Source organism: Sitodiplosis mosellana, unplaced genomic scaffold, assembly GCF_009176505.1.
Source record: "Sitodiplosis mosellana isolate CC-2019 unplaced genomic scaffold, AAFC_SMos_1.0 Smas_scaffold_17, whole genome shotgun sequence".
NCBI lineage: Eukaryota > Metazoa > Arthropoda > Insecta > Diptera > Cecidomyiidae > Sitodiplosis > Sitodiplosis mosellana.
Genome location: NW_022595259.1, coordinates 692,380 through 711,479, shown reverse-complemented (window position 1 = coordinate 711,479; position 19,100 = coordinate 692,380). Strand labels below are relative to the sequence as shown.

The window sequence follows — 19,100 nt, the reverse complement described above, 5'->3', positions numbered from 1 at the left end:
TTCTAGGCCACGAATCCAAACTCAACACAATTTCTCGCCGTAAAATCAACAATTTTCAAATGATCTGAACAAAATCGTTTAAGACTTTAATTCAATGGATTTTAATGTTTACTCGCGGCCAATTTTTCTCACCGAGATAATGAGTTTTGAATTATAAACAAGATGCTTTCGAACTCGAATGACGTACACTTTTTTGTATTTGTACTTTTGAGAGGTTTTTAGGTTTAAACGATGATGATTTTGGTATTTTTATGTTCAAAATGATGATTTCAGATGATTTAATGACACTTTTCTATAATTAAATTCCAATTTTTTCCATGCGGCGACAAAATTTCATTTCTTCCAAGAAATTCGAACATTTATGCTAACGAAACCGTCAATTTCCCTATAAAATCGATGACTTCTGCAGTAAAATATTCTGTTTGTCACTCGTTCAATTCAAATCGTCGCTTCCGAAAGAATTGTTTAGATGAAACGAAGAATAATCTTTAAATCAGTTTTCAAAGCAAGAAAGAACATTTTTTTTATCTCTAAACTAAACAATTTGAAGTATGAAACAAACAAATCTTGTTTTTAAACAGTAAACTCTTGGTAAATTCATGAACAGCAATTTTGTTCAGTTAACTTAGTCGGTTTGCTCGTATGTTTATGTTGAAAAATATTCCGTTTGACACGAATGCGGCCTAATCGCTGAGTCGCGTAATATTCAAAACGGTATGCTCAATTGAGCGTCGTCGATGGTGTCGATAAGCAACATGTTTGTTGTTGTTGTTTTTTTTTCGGTTTGAAAACGCAATCGTCAGAACGGTACCCGTAAAAATATTAGCAAAAATGAGAGAAGCATCGTCGATGTTGTAATATGTGTGTTTGTCTTGTTCTCATCTTGAGCTGTCGATTACGTATGATTTGTAATGCGATATCAGTCAGGGGTCTATTTTATAATAGAACATGTACATATATGTTTTGGCATTGTTATTATTCGACATGGTATAGTATTTAAAATGCCTCATATATGTTTTTTGGCGTTCATTGTTTGCATTTTTTTTTTTTGAGAATGAGAATGAGAAGCGGTGGTGATAATGTAGCATAAGATTAATTACACGCTCGCGCACACACACTTACGAACACTTTGAGTCGCTTCGAATTCCCCGTTCATAGTGTTTGTTCTCGATTATACAATGTGGTCCGAGTGGTGCTCAAGCGTTTGCAATCAAGAGCACTTAGCCATTATTTGCGCTCTTCTTCGAGTCTCTTTCGTCACAATTGTTCTCTTCTCTTGAAAATCCAAACGAAGAGAGAAAAAGATAGATACACCATTTATCATTGTTCAGCGTCCATCGGTACCATCAAATGGTATAATAATATATCAAATGTATGTAATTTCAAAGTGGACCAAATTCATTTCTTGTAGCTATGCAGTAAAAAAAAAACAGTCATTGGTAAAATTGCTTAGCGGTACATTTAAATGTTCTTTTTAACCGAAAAACAATTTCAATTAACGCCAGATGTGACTCGTGCTAAGACACCGCAAACTCACCCGAAATTGAACCTGTTGCCTCCAGAGTCTCTTTCGCTCTCTTTTCGTTATGTTTTTTGTTTCATATTTTATACGGTAATTATCGGTTTTAAAAACGATGGCAATAGCATTCCAGGTGAACAGCAGAAAAAAAAAAACAATTATTGCAACATGTGCGACAATTTCATGCATTTCATTCACATTTTCGCCAAGTCATTAAAAACAAGCCGAACAGGTTTTCACTTGATTCATACGCAAATTATAAAACGCACAAGCGACAAAATTTCGCGTTGGAATTTTAGTAATTCGTTTCATTTTGTGCGCAACCATTATCTCTGAATTGCTTGTAAAACGACGAAAAATCGGATGGCTCTTGTCGTTGACTCATAGTGGCTGACATGTCTATTGTTGTTGGTGAGGCGCGCGATGAACATGCTAATTAAGCTTCATTCATAGGCTAATGCATCAAGCAGATGTAATGGCCGAACCGCTTAATCACTTTTTAACACACTTCGGGATATGTGAAAATAGACACATTTTTCATTCATCGGCCGCTTTTGTTGATTCGACAGATAATCGCCGTGGTTGAATCTTAAGCCTTGAAGTATATCTACATTAGGCGAAACCCGTTGGATTTGAAACCATTTTTTTTCTTTTGTATTAAGCATTTTCGTTCGCATTTTTCAAATTGTTTGATCCAATGATTGGCACGCGGTTTCGGTTAAAACCTCGATTAAAATACATTTCACTAATCATACGCTTCCGTTCGATCTTTTTTTTTCGGTTAACATCGATAGAAAGTGATTTTACTGCGCGAACGAGATTACAACTTTTGAGCTGTCACATTGAAAACTGTGCGTTTCTTTCTTCCTCTTTCTTCGATAGTCAGACTCTCTCTGTCTTCCCTTTTAACACAATCCATCGCCCGCTATCACTCATTTTTTCCTCTTTTTCTATCGTTTACCTTCGTATCTCGTGTCGCTGTCCATCAAGCGCACGAGATCAGTTTCTTGATCAAAATACGACTAGAGCCAAATCAAACCACACATTTGGCTATGTCGTTTGCGTACAGTGTACACCGAAATTAAATACTGAAGTCAAACTTCGTGTTTGAAAAACCATTGCTTTTTCGAAAGACTTAATTTCACTGCCGAAAACCCGAATTGTAATTGATACGGTTTGGTTTTCATTGTGGATTTTCGCTTGTAAATGCCCGTCTAATCGACGGTCTCAACGGCTATAAATTCTGTAAACAACCGCGTAAGTACTTGAAAATCAATTAAACTCGAACGATCAATGATAACTATTACTTTTATTTTCTCGCTTTGTGTAAAAGAAAGTACCATGACTATTTGAAACTGGCAGAACTCGATCGGCTCAATCGGTTTGCAAGCCACGGCGCGATTTTCAATTAAGTTTTTAGCCAGAGCCTTCGTAATTACTCGTTCTTATCCGCTTCTAGTCAAAAACGCCTTGATCGACAATTTAAATAATTTATTAACACATCCACGCGAAGCGCCGTTTTTCATGAATCGACTCCATTTCACGATCACCGTCGATTTTGTTTTTGCTTTGTGTGTGACTTTCAATTGTTTTGGCTGTTTGTGTGTGTGCGCGCGCTTGTAATCGCGATTCAGTGCAGGTTTTTTTTTTCTTCTTGTGCATTAGCGCAATTGTTTATCGAGTCTATTGGCATTTTAGCACTTCATAACGTACACAACCGAATCGAACGATTGTTTTTGCATTATTCAATTACGAAATTTTCAAATGAAAATTAGCGAACCGACTTTTTTAAGGGCATTGAAAGGTCTCTTTTTGCACTCTACTTTTTTTTGTTATTGTTGTTGGGCTTAACATGCTTTCAATATGTTTTGAAAGGCTTCAATCGATCAATTTTACAATTACTTTCACCACGATAGCCAAAATAAATCACTTTTCGACGCATTCTTTTTTTCCTCTGGATCCAGGGCCATTGAACCATTTCCATTTTTTTTTCTCTCGATATTTATATGGGAATAGACGAACACTACAACATTTCTTTTGAATATGACTAAAAGTTTATGTAAATTTTTTTTTAGATTATTGGCATGAAAGTGCTTTTATCAAAAACATAAAAGGGCAAGCTTATGGCCAAACCAAACGAAATTTCACACGAGAACTACTCTCTTTTATGAAATAAAACAATAGTCGAACTTTTTCAGGGGAAACTACAAAAAATAAATACGGTTAAATTCAATACGAATAAACGTAATTGAAAAAAGTTGGATAAGAAAAAAAAATACTACTATACCATATTTTGAACAAAAATGAAAAAAAACTGATATAATGAAAATAAAAATCAATATATGCAATAATCTGAAAAAGTTATAAGAAATTTTATAAAAGTTGTCTCTTTTGTTGGTGCTAAGGTTACAAAACAAAACAGTAGAAATGTCGAATGAAATCCTAAAAATAAGTAGAACTTGGTGCAAAATTCCATGAAGAAATCGAAAACTGAAGAAAAAAAAAAATTCAAGAAAAATCTTAAATTGATCCATAGAGAAAACATCGATAAAATGCGACATGAATCAAATGAAAATAATTTAAATGCTAACTACGCGACAGCAGTAAAAATGAAATAAAAAATGTAAAAACATCCAAAAAAGTCAGCGGAATTCAATACGAATTAGCCGATGACATTTAAATAAAATGTGTTATAATGGTAGCTCAATTTGATCCAAATCAGTGCATGTTTGTTGTAATTTCACCAAATTTTTGTCGAACCAATTATCGAAAAGTGTCGCAAACATTTAAAATTTCGCCATAAATCTTCGTCTCTCCAAAATGGTATCATTCTTATCACCTTCAATCTCCAAAATCTCGTTCAAATCGCTCCAAAACATTCATTTGCTATCAACAAAATTTGCATCATCCCAAAAAAACGAAGTCATGCAAAACACAGCCGAGATCGATTGAAATCATTGTAAACTCGTTTATGTGTTGTATCTTTTCGGCTAAAAAGAAAGCATTTATAAATTGGAGTTGAAAGCAACTTGTTGCTGTTGCATATGTGGTTAATGGCTTTGGTGAGCTGGCTGGCTGTGTGTGTGTTTTTCGAGTGTGCGAATGATGAAGAATGTGTAGACGAAGTAGCGCGGGTTCGAAGTCGAAAATTGCGGCTGCATGCATGAATAATGCTAAAGAATGTTTTGTTCGTGCGGTGTTTGGTTAAATTATTGGCACATAAACAAACAGACCGAATGGAGTTGAAGCAGTAGCGCGCGCGCGCCTGGTCTGCAACGAAATGAAATGGTGCGGTCTCTGTTCCGCCTTTTTTGTATACCTCTTTCGTGCGTCGTTTTTGTTTATGGAGCGTAAATCGGCAGAATTATTTAAAACAATTGCTCGTTGCAAATAATAATAATAATGAGCAGCGCTTTGAAATGACTGTTGATTTTTTTTTTTCGTTTATTCTGTTATTGTTTTGAGCCGATGGCAATCCATTTAATTGAAACCATTCATTAATTGAATTTTCGCCAGGCACAATGACTCACACACATACGACCACACACACGTAACCAAAACCAGTGAGTTTGTTTATAATTTCGGACTGGCTTGATAAAACCATTCGGTGCTTCAATGTAAATAAAGCAGCGTTTTTTTTGTTTCAATTAAACCAAATCCATCGAACAAATTTCAATAATAATTTATGGTTGTGGAATTCTTTGGCGTTCGCAAAAAGAAATCGACGTGATGTGTGTTGTGCGGTTCACGAGGCCAAAGTGACCACCGGCTGGAGCGTTGCATTCTATCGAAACGCTGCGTTTTGCATTCGGAATTTGATATTTCGCCTTTCTATTGTTTGAAATATGAAATAAAAAAAATTATATTTGGATTGAGGTCACTTTATTGTACGGGCAGCAAACAATGCACGTTATTTATTATCAAGAGAAACGACGATGGCCGAACGACGACTACGACGGATAGAAATCGTTTCGGTGTGTATTTCAAGTGGTTCTCTTGCACGCCCGATATATTTCAGGGTTTTGATTTCCGCCCAACAAATCAAAACCTCAAGAGAAAATTAAGCATTTCTTCAGCAAATTTTGTGCTGGCTTCATCCGGCTATTTGCATTTATCGAATTCTATCGACCGGCAAAATGGCCCACAACATTCCGGATGCATTGTTTATCGCATGCATAAATTCTCTTCGCATTTTCAAGTGGAAACGTCTCCACTTCTCTTGTTTCGATAGAGGCGCATTTGTGCTGACAAATCCGTTGAGGTCGATTGAATTTGTAGGAAATTAACAAAGAGTTTTTGCTGCTATCGACACTTTTTTCTGTTTCCAATTTCATTGTGCGCAGCAAAACGGTTTCATTTGTCTTGTTGACGGTTTCATTTCGGCCTGGCTAATGATTTCAGTGTCGCTCATGCAATCGATTTCCTTCGCTATTCATCATTTGGTCATCATGTTTGGTTATCGTTATTTGATTACCGTTTTTACTTCTTTGAAGATCACTGCAGTCGAATTATACAGCTGTGTTCGACCTGTTCGTACAAAACGGTTGGCCAGCTGAATTGGATTATGACAATTGCGAAATACGATTAAGACCTCCACTCTCACAGTGATTATCCCATTTGGCAAGCTGATGAATAGTTCATGAAATGCGATTATCACATTGAAACGATCAATTTAATACAAGTTTCATGTTGAATCAACATTGTTGATGGATTTTTTCACAGATTCATACGTTGATTTGTTTTGGTTTCATGAGCTGCCTTCTCGACTCGCGGACATTCAAGCTGCGTCTAGCACAATAATCAAATCTCATGGAACGTTTTTCCACACAACAATCGCTTGACAAAATGACGATTAAAATTAATTTTTCAAATGAAAATCACCATTGTTGTGCGAAATGAGCGTCAGATCTTGTGAACGAGGTCAAGTGTAACGATAATCATTGGTGTGCAGTGAAGATATTAATTGTGAACAGAGAATAAAAGCAATAAATTACATCACAGCACAGCACAAATTAAAATCGAAACGACAATTTTTGTTCACAATTCACCACAAACCAATCGGATCAGACTTAGTTTCAACACCATGCTTAATGAATCGTGTGCCTGGTAGAACCGTCCAAATCAGTGATTATTCGTTAAAAATTATGATTCGAAACTTTTCGCTTCACAGAATCAATCTAAAAAAGGTCATTACATGAAATCCAAAAAAGAAACCATAAATTAGATTGAAAAATGATCGAAAATCAAGTCAAAGTCACACACGAAAATGGAACATGATATGACACAACACAATTTTTTGAGCACATATGAGACGAAATGATGAATTGAAATAAGATAGAAAGACTTGAAATGATATGAAATTAGGAGAAACGACGAAAAATTAAATAAAAGACGAAAAAAAACGAAAAAAAAAAAACAAAATAACAGTTGATAAGAAATCTAAAAAAAGAGAGAAAACTAAAATAAAATGGAAATGAAACAAAATGAATTCGAAATCTTACTCTGAAATAAATTGATACATGAAAAGCGAAACGAATGAGTCATGATCAAACTGAAAGTCGTGTGTGGTACCGGCTGAATACAATCTTTTTTCCATTTTTTGGATATATCCAGTGAATTTCGGACCTTAAAATTAAAAGATCCTAAAATAATAATAATAATAATTCTTTCTAGAAAGCAACAAGGAATGGAATGGCTGAAGTCGATTCCATCCAATAACTGAACCACACTATTTTATTGATACCATGTTCCATGGCAATATTCAAAGTTTTCAAAAGCAAAAGAGTATCAAATGCAAAATGCATGCATACTGTGATTTATAATTGGCGTTTGTCCCTTTCGTTGTCAGGCGGACGAAAAATGCATATAAAAAAACGAATAAAAATTCAGAAGAGATAAAAAAGGACATTTGAAAGTAAACAAATTCGAAAGAGAATACGTTTTATTTTCAGATCACACCGACATCAAGATAAGTAGCATGAAGGAATGGATAAAATAAAAAAAGAGAAAAAAAAACTATCATTTCATACTCCATATCTCAAAACCCCCATAAATCGCATATCCCACATCAAAAGAGGTAAACAGTCAATCTTACCTTTTTGCCTGTGATTGTCTGAAGTAGGAAAAAAAAGTTTGCCGACACGAAAATGTTGATGTTTATTCCATTGTCATTCGATCTTTGTTTCGATGCAAAATAATCCCAACCAAAAGTTCTTATGGTTTCGTTTTCAATATTGTATATCCGCTGAAGCTGGACAAAATCTTTTTTCACACTGACCACACTGAAATTCAAATGTTGTGGCTATGCACAGAAGAAGTTCGTTGTACGCTTACTTGTTTGCGTTGTACTAGTATAGTTTTGCTTGCACAGTACTAGACAAAACAAAAAAGAACAATGTTAAAACAATGGGCTTGCAATAAAAATGGTCAATCGCTGCACGAAACTGCACACTGCGTTTATTTCTTTCTGCTATTTTCTTGAATATCTTTTTTCCGTTTGTCTCACATACACACACAGGTAGCTTAAATCGCTTCTTTTCGAAATAAATTCACTATTTTGCCATGCATTTCACATTGAAAATTCCTAGTTCTAGATGCAGCACAAACAAATAAATTGTTTTGGACATTTGCACAGCTTCATTCATTATTCATTGGTCGGTTCGTGGCAAACGAATCTCGAAACGGCTTCCAAGAAATGCGTGCAAATGCACGCAGTGTGTGCTCGGCCAATTCAATGGCACATCCCCGGAGAATTGCACACAGTCGCACTCGTACACGCAGCTCGGCTGCTTTAGAAGACCGAATGCAAGAAAAAAAAAAACGATAAACTTTCCACAGTCGCACACGGGCAAAAATGCCATAAATTCACTTGCGAACCGAGCGAAACAAATACGATTCACTTCTTGGAATTGTCAATTTTGCGTTGTTTATGCGATGCGGCGATTGAATATTTACTTGATTGCTAATTTTGTTTATCGGATCTATTCAATCGGCTTTGCAGTCACTTGGTTATTGACAATTTTTCAAGAACATATTTGTTGCTGTGATTTTTTTTTTTACGCTTTGTAAATTGAATTCAACTCTTTCAACTTTGAAATTTTTATTTTTCACTTTTCAATGTTTCAATATTTATCATCAGTTTCGTCTTCTTTTTCTTCAACTTTTGCTATTCATTTCTTATGTTTCGGCGTCTTTTCTTTAAATTGCACTCAAATCAAATTTCCCTTTAATCAACTCAATGGTTATAAAACTTTTTTTTATTAACTCGTCAATAATTTCGGCAGTGTTTCTTTTTTTTGCAGCTCATCGAAATAAAACGCGAAATTTGCATAAAATCCAACTAGTCAAATGTTCAACTAACGGCCACTTAAGTAACAATAAACCGTTTGATTTGAATAATTTATGTGAATTTCGACAGAAATTCCTTGATACACTCAGGCTATCGTAACCAACAGAAAAAAGACTCTTCTGCGTTATCAGATCAACGAACCGAAATGCGATTCACGTGAAGAAAGTTGTCGAAACGATGTGATGCGCATGCGATTCAGGGAGCAACTGAAGCCAATTGTTTACAAACACCAAGTCGCGAGCAACGCGATCGGCAGCACAGACGCAAGCGACGCGACTCTGCAAACAGGTATTTTTTGTGTGTGTCGGATTTTTCGTTGGTTCGCAGCGAACGATATGCTGACAAAACGCAATACGAATTGATGTGGCTTATGCTCGATCGTTTCTCCGCCGAAACGACGCTCAACATATCAGCGTTGCGCTCTTAACAACCGATCATAAACCATTCCAATGGTGTCGGTTTTATGCGAGTCTTTCGTTTATACGAGAGATAGGTGCGTCGATTCACTTCGCTCATTCTCTTTTCAATCGTGATTCTCTGTTGATAAACAACGCTCTCTTTCTTCTTCTCGCTTTACTGGGCTACTGCAAAGCACTTGCTTTATAACAGGTATCATTTCGAAGGGGAAATGCCGTGAACAGCGTAAAAACGACCAAGCAACAACATGCTTAACACCAAGCAGAGAGATATGGCTATTGCTCAAGTGAAAAAGAGAGAAGCAGCGAGCCCTGTTTCCCCATCGGCACGTCACCGAGTCATATTTACAATATTCGTTCGAAAGTCTGGCTGCATCGTGGATTCGATCGTTACTTGTTTCGAATTGGCTCGTTCTGTTTTATCTCTTTATGGATGTTTTCACGCGATCGACTCAAGCACAGGCACAGTCGCGTCACTAGCGAGTCGTTCAAAAGTGCATTTGTGAGTCTGTTCATTCATTGTTGCCGTTGGCTTTTGGCCATTGATCCAAGAGCAGCGATAAGCCAAAAACGTGTAACAAACCATTTTTATTTCTCTTCAGTATTGCGTTCTTTTTCTGACTTTTTTTTTCTGCTCGTCTTTTTGGTTTTCGATCGTCTTCGGTCGATTCTGAACGGTATTCAAGTTCTGGCCATGGATCGCCATAAAATCGGTTTCAATGATTAATCAAATGGTCTTGTGCGCACAATGCATCGAAAATGGTCATGTCCATTCATTTAATTCTCACGCTCGAGTGTGTCTATGGCCTGAAGTGATCGTCTTCGCGTTTCGCCATCGGCGAATTCATATTTGTTTCCTCCGACGTTTATTTATCTTTGGGCTTCATTCATGCTGAATGATCTTGCGTACGTGTTTACCTTTTCGAATTCTTGTTTCTATTTACTTTGAAAAATTCAATTTAAACGCGACACATTCCTTCGGTGAATTCCATACGACATTCTCGAAATAGAGTCTTTATTCCTGTTTTTGAGCATTTATTCACACCTTTCTATTTCTCTGCTCTCGGTCAACAATTGACACTGACGAAGTTCCGGGCAAGATGTCAAGTCAAATATTTGAAAAAAGGTTGCTTGTTCCAGGCAAAAATGTGAAAGAAATGTCGTTCGAATAAATTGTTTTTAAAGAAATTGTTGTTGTGAGTCAATACGCATGACAATTAATAGAATCAACGGATCTTTTTGGTTCAGCGAAAAGAGAAACGCACGACGCTTGACAAACAGTCAGCGTGTTCTTTTTTCCTCTCTTTTGTCTATTTACACAAAACCACGCTGTGCCGTATGCTGTGACAAATTCACTCTTGAGTCAGCGCGCAAAATTTCGATCAATTCGAATTATTATTTATGCTAAATGGCCATCGCGAGCTTAATTCGCTATTCAAACAGTTCAAACGCTAATAAATCATAACCTGCTTTGACTAACCATCAAAGCCGTTTCTGTTGATTTTCTAATGAAGAAAATTATGGACTTGAATCGATCGAACCCCTTCCAATCCACATTATTATTCATTCGAACTTCCAACACATGTGATTATGGTGCCATTAAGCACTGTCTTTTTATTAGTGAGACTTTTGTGATCGAAGTCGGCTCTTCGGCAGAAATAACGGTGAAAGATGAATGAACGAACCTAATCGAACCCACCTAAAGTTCAAATTGAATCGATAGAAAAAAGTTCAAATCAATTTTTGAACTCGCCAGCTGCGCACCATGTGCGACAAGACAAAGTTTTTGCCAAGAAAAAAAAAACACACAAATTGAAATGTATAATAGAGAGAAATTGATATCCACATGAGACGTAGGTTTTGTTGTTCAAAAACACTTACTACTGTATAATGGACGGAGAATATTTGATTGAAACTTTACTTCGCATTGTTTTTCCTCATACTTGATCTATCTCTTTTTGTTTGTTTTTTCTTTTATCTCTTTCTCTTTCTAGCGTTCATTTTCATCTCTTTTTCTCGGAAATGTTGAACGACACTCAATTTCATGTGATCAAATGTATTCAGTGTGTGGCCATTGTTTATCATTCAATTTATAGTTTAAGTGAACACCACAAAATTGCATATTCAGCGGTGAGACAATAAAATAAATCACCAGAGGTTGAACCGCTGGAGAGGTTAATGGACGATTTTTGCCAAATTCACCTTGTTCGACGCTGTTACTTTGATTCAAGATTCCAAATCGATTTTCTCTTCGGGAGTCAATCAACCAAAATCAGTGATTTGAAATCACTTTGCATAAATTTCTGTTTATTTTATAATTCAAATCTTTTTTTATGTTTATAACTCTAAAAAATATCATCAAAAGAGAGCAAATTAGTGGGGAAAAGTAAACAAAGCGTATGTTTTTCGTCGGAAAAAAGTATACATTTTTGAAAGATATTGAATAAAGCATATGTGCCTTGAAGAACTCATAGATCCTTCTTTGATTTGTCAAGATTCAATATTTTTGTATTACCATAATAAAATGATCATCGATGTCCGGTGAAATACATATTTTGATAGATTGTGATGCTTTCACATATCAGAGGAACGATAGATTTGTGAAGAATTTCAGTTATTTCACCGTCAAATCAGTGGGATTTCTGGTTAAAATATTGTTCTATCGTTCCTCCAACGGTTTCTTCATTTTCATTCATAGCTGTAGGCTTATTCTTCAGTAAATAACCAATTTAAATATGGTTTTAGTCGCCGAAGAATATCAAGACATTTCTTCAACGTCATAAAAGTTTGTCTGAACAAATAAAAATGATTTGTTGTTGCTAAAAATGTGAATTAATCTCTTCCACTTTTATCACAGTCGATTTTCAAGTATGGAAATGATAACTACCAATCTGACAGCATAAATCACAAATTTAAATATCCGCTAAAAAAATCTCTCTAGACAAAGTGTCGTCGGACGTCAACCAGTTGCCACTTGTCATTCATGACTTTTGAAATGTTCCATTGTGGCTTGTTCGCTTTTCTCTTTTGATCGGAGATTCACAGAAGCTATTTTAGGTGATTAAGAAGAGTTTCGTATGATTTTTTCTCCTTTTCCAGTTTTTTTCGTTCTTTCTCTTCTTTCTATCTTTTTCCATTTTTGTTAATAATTTTTTTTATTTTCTAACCTTTTCTATGCTTTTCTCTGTTTTATTTCATCATTTGTAAATTTTCTCTATTTTGCATTTGTTCATCGTTTATATCTATTGAAGCTCATGAATACTGAGCTGAAGTGGTATTAATAGCTTTTTAATAACTCCTAATTAGCCACTAAAAACCCAATAAAATAAGTGAAGGTGACAAAACTCTTACCTTCGACATCGAATGTTTGTCGTGTTTCCTGAGCTGCGCCTGCTTCTGTAGAATGATGGCGGTTTGTTTGTTACTTTTGATTTCCTCGAGCTGCATAAAAAACAAACAAACAAACAAGCATTATAAAAACAATTGAGTTCCCATTTAGGGTTTGTTAATGAAAGAAAAATGGCTTTTTAAATTTCACTTTTTGATGTGATAAAACCGTTTCACAATGCCGTTTCTCATATCAATTTCATGTCGTCGGCCGTAACTGTCTCTCATCCCAAACAATACTCGCGCTGATTTGAGCAAGAAATTTTTATCGAAGAATCACAGCATTCGATGCAAATAACGGCAATTTTTCGATGATAGAGTACAAAACACGTGTTGAGCGCGAAGAAAAAAAAAAGTATTTGATAAAGAAAACAAAAAAAAGAAGATGGATAAAGAGCAAATAAGTCGGAGGTCGTGATATGAAACGTATGAACGTGCTTCAAACATAGACCGAATAGAAAGTGCTTCCAGGCACAAATACAGAAAACAACCAGAGACACACATACACATAATTAAATCATTACATTTACTTATTTTACAAGCCATATAATTGCCATAACAATTTATGTTCGCTATTTTCTGCTTCAACTTCAAGTTGAAGTCAATTCGTTTTGTTTTGGTTTGGTTTTGTTTTGTTTTCTGTCGAGCTCACATTCATTCGTGATTTTTCCAAATGATTTGTAATTTAGCGCGACAATGATGAGATCGCTATTTTCATAGTCATAACGACTTTTAATAACACCAACAATAACTTCAATACCTCTACAAATTAGATTCATTAACATTCCGCACCGAGATGATCCCAGCGGCGGTACGTCGATTAGTTCCGAGATCCATATAGAGATTTTAATCTGCGAACGCTATTTTAATTTGGAGCGCTTTGAATAGGAAGAAAAATTCTTTTTAGCTTGATTAATGGTGAGGAGGAATCTTTTTTATGGATGCCAAAGAAATTTCTTTGGATATGGAGATGAACCGATTTTCACTCAGATTATTTTGAAGATACCAATCTTTTGTTTGTTGTGAAAATCGAAAAGTGTCTATTTAGCAATAATTTACAAAGATTCAAAACTCTCGAATCATCTGCAAAAGACTTGGGCAAATTGGAAGCGGTAGATAATCAATTATTACCCTACGATTTCAAACGGAATTTTAGTTCTGAGTATAAATTAAAATTCAATTTCGAATACAGTTCGACTGATTGTTGCTTCAAATCAAAGCGGAGACATAGTCAAATTAAGAATTGAACCAAAAAAAGCATTTTAAGCAAGACATTTTCAATGGGAAAAATTGTAAGAATAAAGAGTCGATTTAAAATTTTATTAAAGACGTCGATTTTTGTGTGTACGAACATCTAAAAATCGAATATGATTGGCAAGAAGTCAAAGTACGTTGACTGAATTGACGAAGTAAAAGTATCGATTCATCATTGTTGATTTGTTACTTCTGATAAACTTGCATTTTGCAACAATTCGTTCATTTGCGCACGCAATTCAATTTTCCATGCCAACAAAACCTCATCGTATCGATGCGCCCGCATTCTCTGACTCTATTGAACCGATCGCAAGTAAATGAAAGGTAGCTGGCGGCGAGCACTTGAAATCACAGCAATCATTTTGATTGCGTGTATATATTTCTCTATGCTATTGCATATCAAGTCAATTCCAAATTGTTGAAATTTGTTATCATTCAGGACGTCTCCCGTTTTTCTCCTCTCTTCTCTCACTCCCACTTGCCGGTTTTTTTGTTCCGTAGCTAATGAACCGTGCAGAAAAACATAAAAAGCGTTCGAACGTAAACATGACTCAGCGACGAGGTATTTAAAATGAGCGAAAAAAAAGAGCTCAGCACCAGGGAGAGAGCGTCATTCTTCTGCAGCATGTTTACAGGAACACAAAATCGTGTACAAAAATGTGTGCCTCGGGTGGTGAATCTGTGTGTAGAAACGAACCAAAATGCAATTTGTGTATGTTCCCCGCCCACTCGTGCATCGTGCTCTTGCTCCCATTCATCCGCTGACTCGCATTTCGGATCATTTTTGCACCATAATTTGCGTTAAGCGAACCAAATCCCTTTACATTTTTTTCTGTGCTTTAAAACGATACGACGATTATTATGAAAGGACTCTCTCATTGATATTTATTCCAGATTCACTTGTTCATTCATCTAAAATTCTCTCTCTCTCGACTCTGTGCCTCCGGCCAATAAGTTCAAAGCATTGTATAATTGGAGAGATGAAGTTTTTGACCGCCGGCCAAAACACACCAACAAAAAAAATAACGCGCATCATCAACATTTACCGTCCAACACGAATATCAACAAGTCGCACACAGGGAAAAAAAATAGGATCAACCACTCACCACACAACTTTCCCACGGTTTATCGTCAATGAACGCATAATTGAACTCACCGTGTTCGGATCTCGCATTAGGATACAAAAAAAAAACTCACTTTGAACTACTCGGGATGAACGAAATCTTGTTCACATCAAAATTGATGATATCAACCTAGTCGTCCGATGCGCTGAGTCATCGGGACGAGACATTAGTAACATGCAATGCAAAAACCGGCAAAAACGAAGCACAAACATTGACCACAACGGATGTATCGAGACGATTTTACACTTCTTTTGAAGGTTGAGTTCAAATGGTGCATTTGAATAACTAATTTTTTCGGGTTGAATTCGTTGATTTTGTCTATTTTTAGGGATTGTCATTCCATTTCTGCCAATTTGTGAATTGTTGAACATAAAAATTCTTGGTACTTTTTATCTATTTTCAAGAGTTTTTTCCGTGTTTTTTTATATTTTTTTTTTTAACAACAAAAATTTGATGTTTTTTTTAGCAATTTTGTCATCCGATGATACATTTTCTTTTGGAAAATCTGCAGCACTTCTGGGACAAACAATCATGTAATATGCTTAGAAAAGTTAATTTTTCTTTCTAAAAAAATATGTTTTTTAGCTAAAAAAGCAATCAAAAAAGAATCAAATGTCTCATTTAAGTTTTTGTCTTCGTTTAAAGAACGATTTTCAACTGAAAATCGACTTTTAGCTCACAATTCAGCTTTTCATTGTGCAAAAAGACTACACCCCATTGTGCAGAATGATTTTCGGAACAAAAAATGAGATGAATTTCAATCCCTTCTCAAAAATGCCATTCTACAAATAGTGTATGTAACATGCTCCGATCTATTTGCAAATGTAATCTAAAACTAAGCTGAACGAATGTTTGCCAAAAATCGAAATGCATTCGATTCCGTTTGAATCTAAAATTTCGTTCAATCGATTAAATTCCCAAAATAGTTCAATTCACATGCGTTAATGCCGTGTGTCCAACATTGTTGGATTCCAACTATAATGTGTTCAGATGGCAAAACCTGCAGCCAATATTTCGAATGGAAGCTGAAACGGTGTAGCCTTTTGCTCGTAAAAGATGTTTTGTTTGTCGTTGTTGTGACCGCGTTGTTGTTTGTGTGCGTTGGTATTCAGTCGAATGCGTCCGATTTTAATTAAATTCTCAATAAACTAGTGAAGCATAATGCTTCTGGACCGGACGGCGTTAAAGGTAGCCAACCAACCAGGCTGCAGTCGTTTGATGTTAGCATTTGAAAAATGTCAATAATCAGTGTCGTTGTGTTGTTACCTGTAACATGTCGACGACATATTCTGACACTTTTGATTCCAAATTGGTGTGTTCGTATCCATTCATTAAGAGACACGAGATTATTGAGATTGGGAGAATTGGCGACACAGGGAAGCAGATGAGGAGAGAGAGAGAGAGAGAGAAATAGATGAATAGAAAGAGAGAAAGATAAATAGAGGAACCCGAATAGAGATATGCTTCTCTGTACGCATGCAACCGCATGTTCCGGCTTATGCATTTGCTGAACAACAAACAAAATGTTGGAATTCAATTCGATTAGAGCGAGAGTATTTTGGTTCAAGCTTTGGCCCAATACATTTTCACCTGAAAACCTTTTACAGATTAATTGAATGCCCCAAATTTGTAGACACTTCAACGAGCACTCGACCTGCGGGTAATAACAGTAATCGTTTGATTGGAAACACTTACCAATCGATTTATCTCCACCTTTGACGCCTTCTCAGCTTGGCTCAATCGATGCTCGTACTCATCCTTCAGCTGACGAATATCACTGATTTTCCGGCGCTCAGCCTTTGACGATTTCTGTTCAACAAGACACAATCGTGAGCCATTGATTGGACTATGTAAAATATGTTCAATTAATTATATTTTATGTGGTGATGCTGCTGGCCCAAGCTGTCAGTAAAACCATTTCTTTAAATGCATTTTGTGGTTTTATTACACAATTTTATTGCGCCGCACGAAATCGTCACACAATTTTATCATTTCAATTCAATCAAAACAATCGTTTCAGCTTTTTATGGGGCTTTTTGTGTGCATTTAACTGCTATAATTACGATTCCAATGCCCACATCATTTCCCATTGAGAGTAAAACAACAATATTCAATAAAACTGATACGTCTACAGAACAGCTGAAATGGATTTTTAAACTAACAACTGAAAAAAAATACATTCAAATGAAAATTACGCGAAAAAAATGTATTAAAAACGTTAACAGCTCGTGAAAATGAATCAGTTAACGCGATTGAATCGCTGTGGCAAGAGACATTAAAAGAATTGCGCGCATTTTTATATGTTCCAAATCGAGTCTGTGGTTATATTACTTTGATATATATTGAGACGGCCTAATTTATATGTTGGCCAACGAAAATGACCGAAAATTTTGTTTTAATAAAGAAAAAAATCAGAATAAAACGAATTTTTATCTTCGAAAATAGGAAAATAACAAAAAGAAACGAAAAGAAAAAACGAAAATGGAACATTTTGAACCGATTCGGGCTTAAATACAGAAATGTTTTAATTTCAAATGAAAAATGAAATGAAACTCACCTGGGCTTGTTCTGCCAGTTGCTTATTTGTCTCTTTGAGAGCTTCGATTTCTTTAAGAAGTCGGTCGATTCGCGTCGACTGCTCTGAAAGCTGACTGTTTTGAGACATTGTCACCGGAGTTGAGGCGCTTGTTCGATCGGCACTTCGTTGTTGCTGCTTCAAACTGGCACCTGTTTGTTTATCGCCACGCCATTTCAATGAGTGAATTTTCTCCTTGCGGAAATTTGCATCATTTTGAGCGCTGCAATTTGAAATCGGTAAGTTTGAGTTTATTGATTGCAGTGTCGTATATCACGTTTATGTTTTGAAAAATGGTAAAGACGTAGATTGTGAAATGGTTAAAAACAATGAATTTGACAAAAATCTGCAATTTACAGACTGGAAAAGAAGTAATTCCATTTTTGAAAGTTCAAAATCGAAAAAAATTCATAGCAAAAGAAAACTCACCGTAAAACTCTGACGGCGTTTTGTTCGTTGGCCAGTGCAGTTCGAAGTGTGCTTATTTCCAATCGCAGTTGTTTGGCTTGAGCGTTTAGCTTTTGCACGGTATTTGCGTGAATATTTTCATATTTCAATCGCAATTTATTAGTTTCGGCATTTGGTTTGGCATCTTTCGGTTGTTTTGCGGGTGGTTTGTCCATGTGCAACCCATCTGCTTTGATCGATGTCTGGTTGTTCTCTTTGTGTTTGCGAATTTCGATTTTCTGACGTTTGTTTTCATGCTCAACAATCGCGTATTCAATGTCATTTGTGTCGTTTTCAACACCAATCCCGTCGATTGATGTCGATTTCTTGCGCTTGGTTTTCCTTTTCAGCCCATCGCTACATGTTTCTTGTGGTTGAACCTCTTGTTCATTCAAGCGTGTTTCTTCATTCTTCTCGATGACTTCCGTTGAATTTGGTTCGTTTTCGATTTGACGAACCAAAGATTCATCGGATTTGACTTGATTCTCCGGTTGAGCGTTCACCATTTTGGAACGTTTATCCAAAAATGTCGTTTAAATGTTATGTTTTATTCAAAGTGGCAATTTTCTATAAAACGAATACGTTTTTTCTCCGCTTTTGCTTTCCGTCTCTTTCAAAGGTTCACTAAGATGAGCTGTGAGCAGAAAGCTCATTAGCATTTGAATAGTTTTGAAACTTTTGTTGAACTTTGACAGGCTTTGCGAATTAGAATACAACAGTAAAGCTTGGAGGAGGTGAATTTGTTCGTTTAAATTTTTTTCTGCAAAGAAAAAGAAAGTTGAAAATCAGAATTAGTTATGACTTTTTTGAAACTATATGAGATTAAATAAGGAAGAGTTTATCTAATTAAAATATAATATCAGAAATCAAAGTTCAAAAATGATAAAGAATAAATAATTAAAATAAAGTAACATTTGTTGTTGAATTTATGAAAAAAATCTACAGAATATTTGGCAAGAATTCAATAGATTTGAAGATATTTTACTATTTCAAATAGAATTGGCGCTACTAATTGAAGAAGTATGACACT

The 19,100-nt window shown here is 35.7% G+C and overlaps 1 protein-coding gene across 2 annotated transcripts in view; it reads right to left on the bottom strand.

Moving 5' to 3' along the window:
* Positions 1 to 18,830, bottom strand: part of LOC129568204 (protein Daple) — a 92,330-nt gene extending 73,500 nt beyond the window's left edge. For both annotated transcript variants that reach the window (XM_055445846.1, XM_055445847.1), the window contains exons 1-4: positions 18,053 to 18,830; positions 17,606 to 17,846; positions 16,744 to 16,857; positions 12,635 to 12,724 (exon numbers count right to left, since the gene is read on the bottom strand). In XM_055445846.1, the coding sequence (XP_055301821.1) occupies positions 12,635 to 12,724; positions 16,744 to 16,857; positions 17,606 to 17,846; positions 18,053 to 18,576 (969 nt within the window). In that variant the 5' untranslated portion in view covers positions 18,577 to 18,830. The remainder of the gene's footprint in view (positions 1 to 12,634; positions 12,725 to 16,743; positions 16,858 to 17,605; positions 17,847 to 18,052) is intronic.
* Between the last annotated feature and the right edge of the window lie 270 nt (positions 18,831 to 19,100).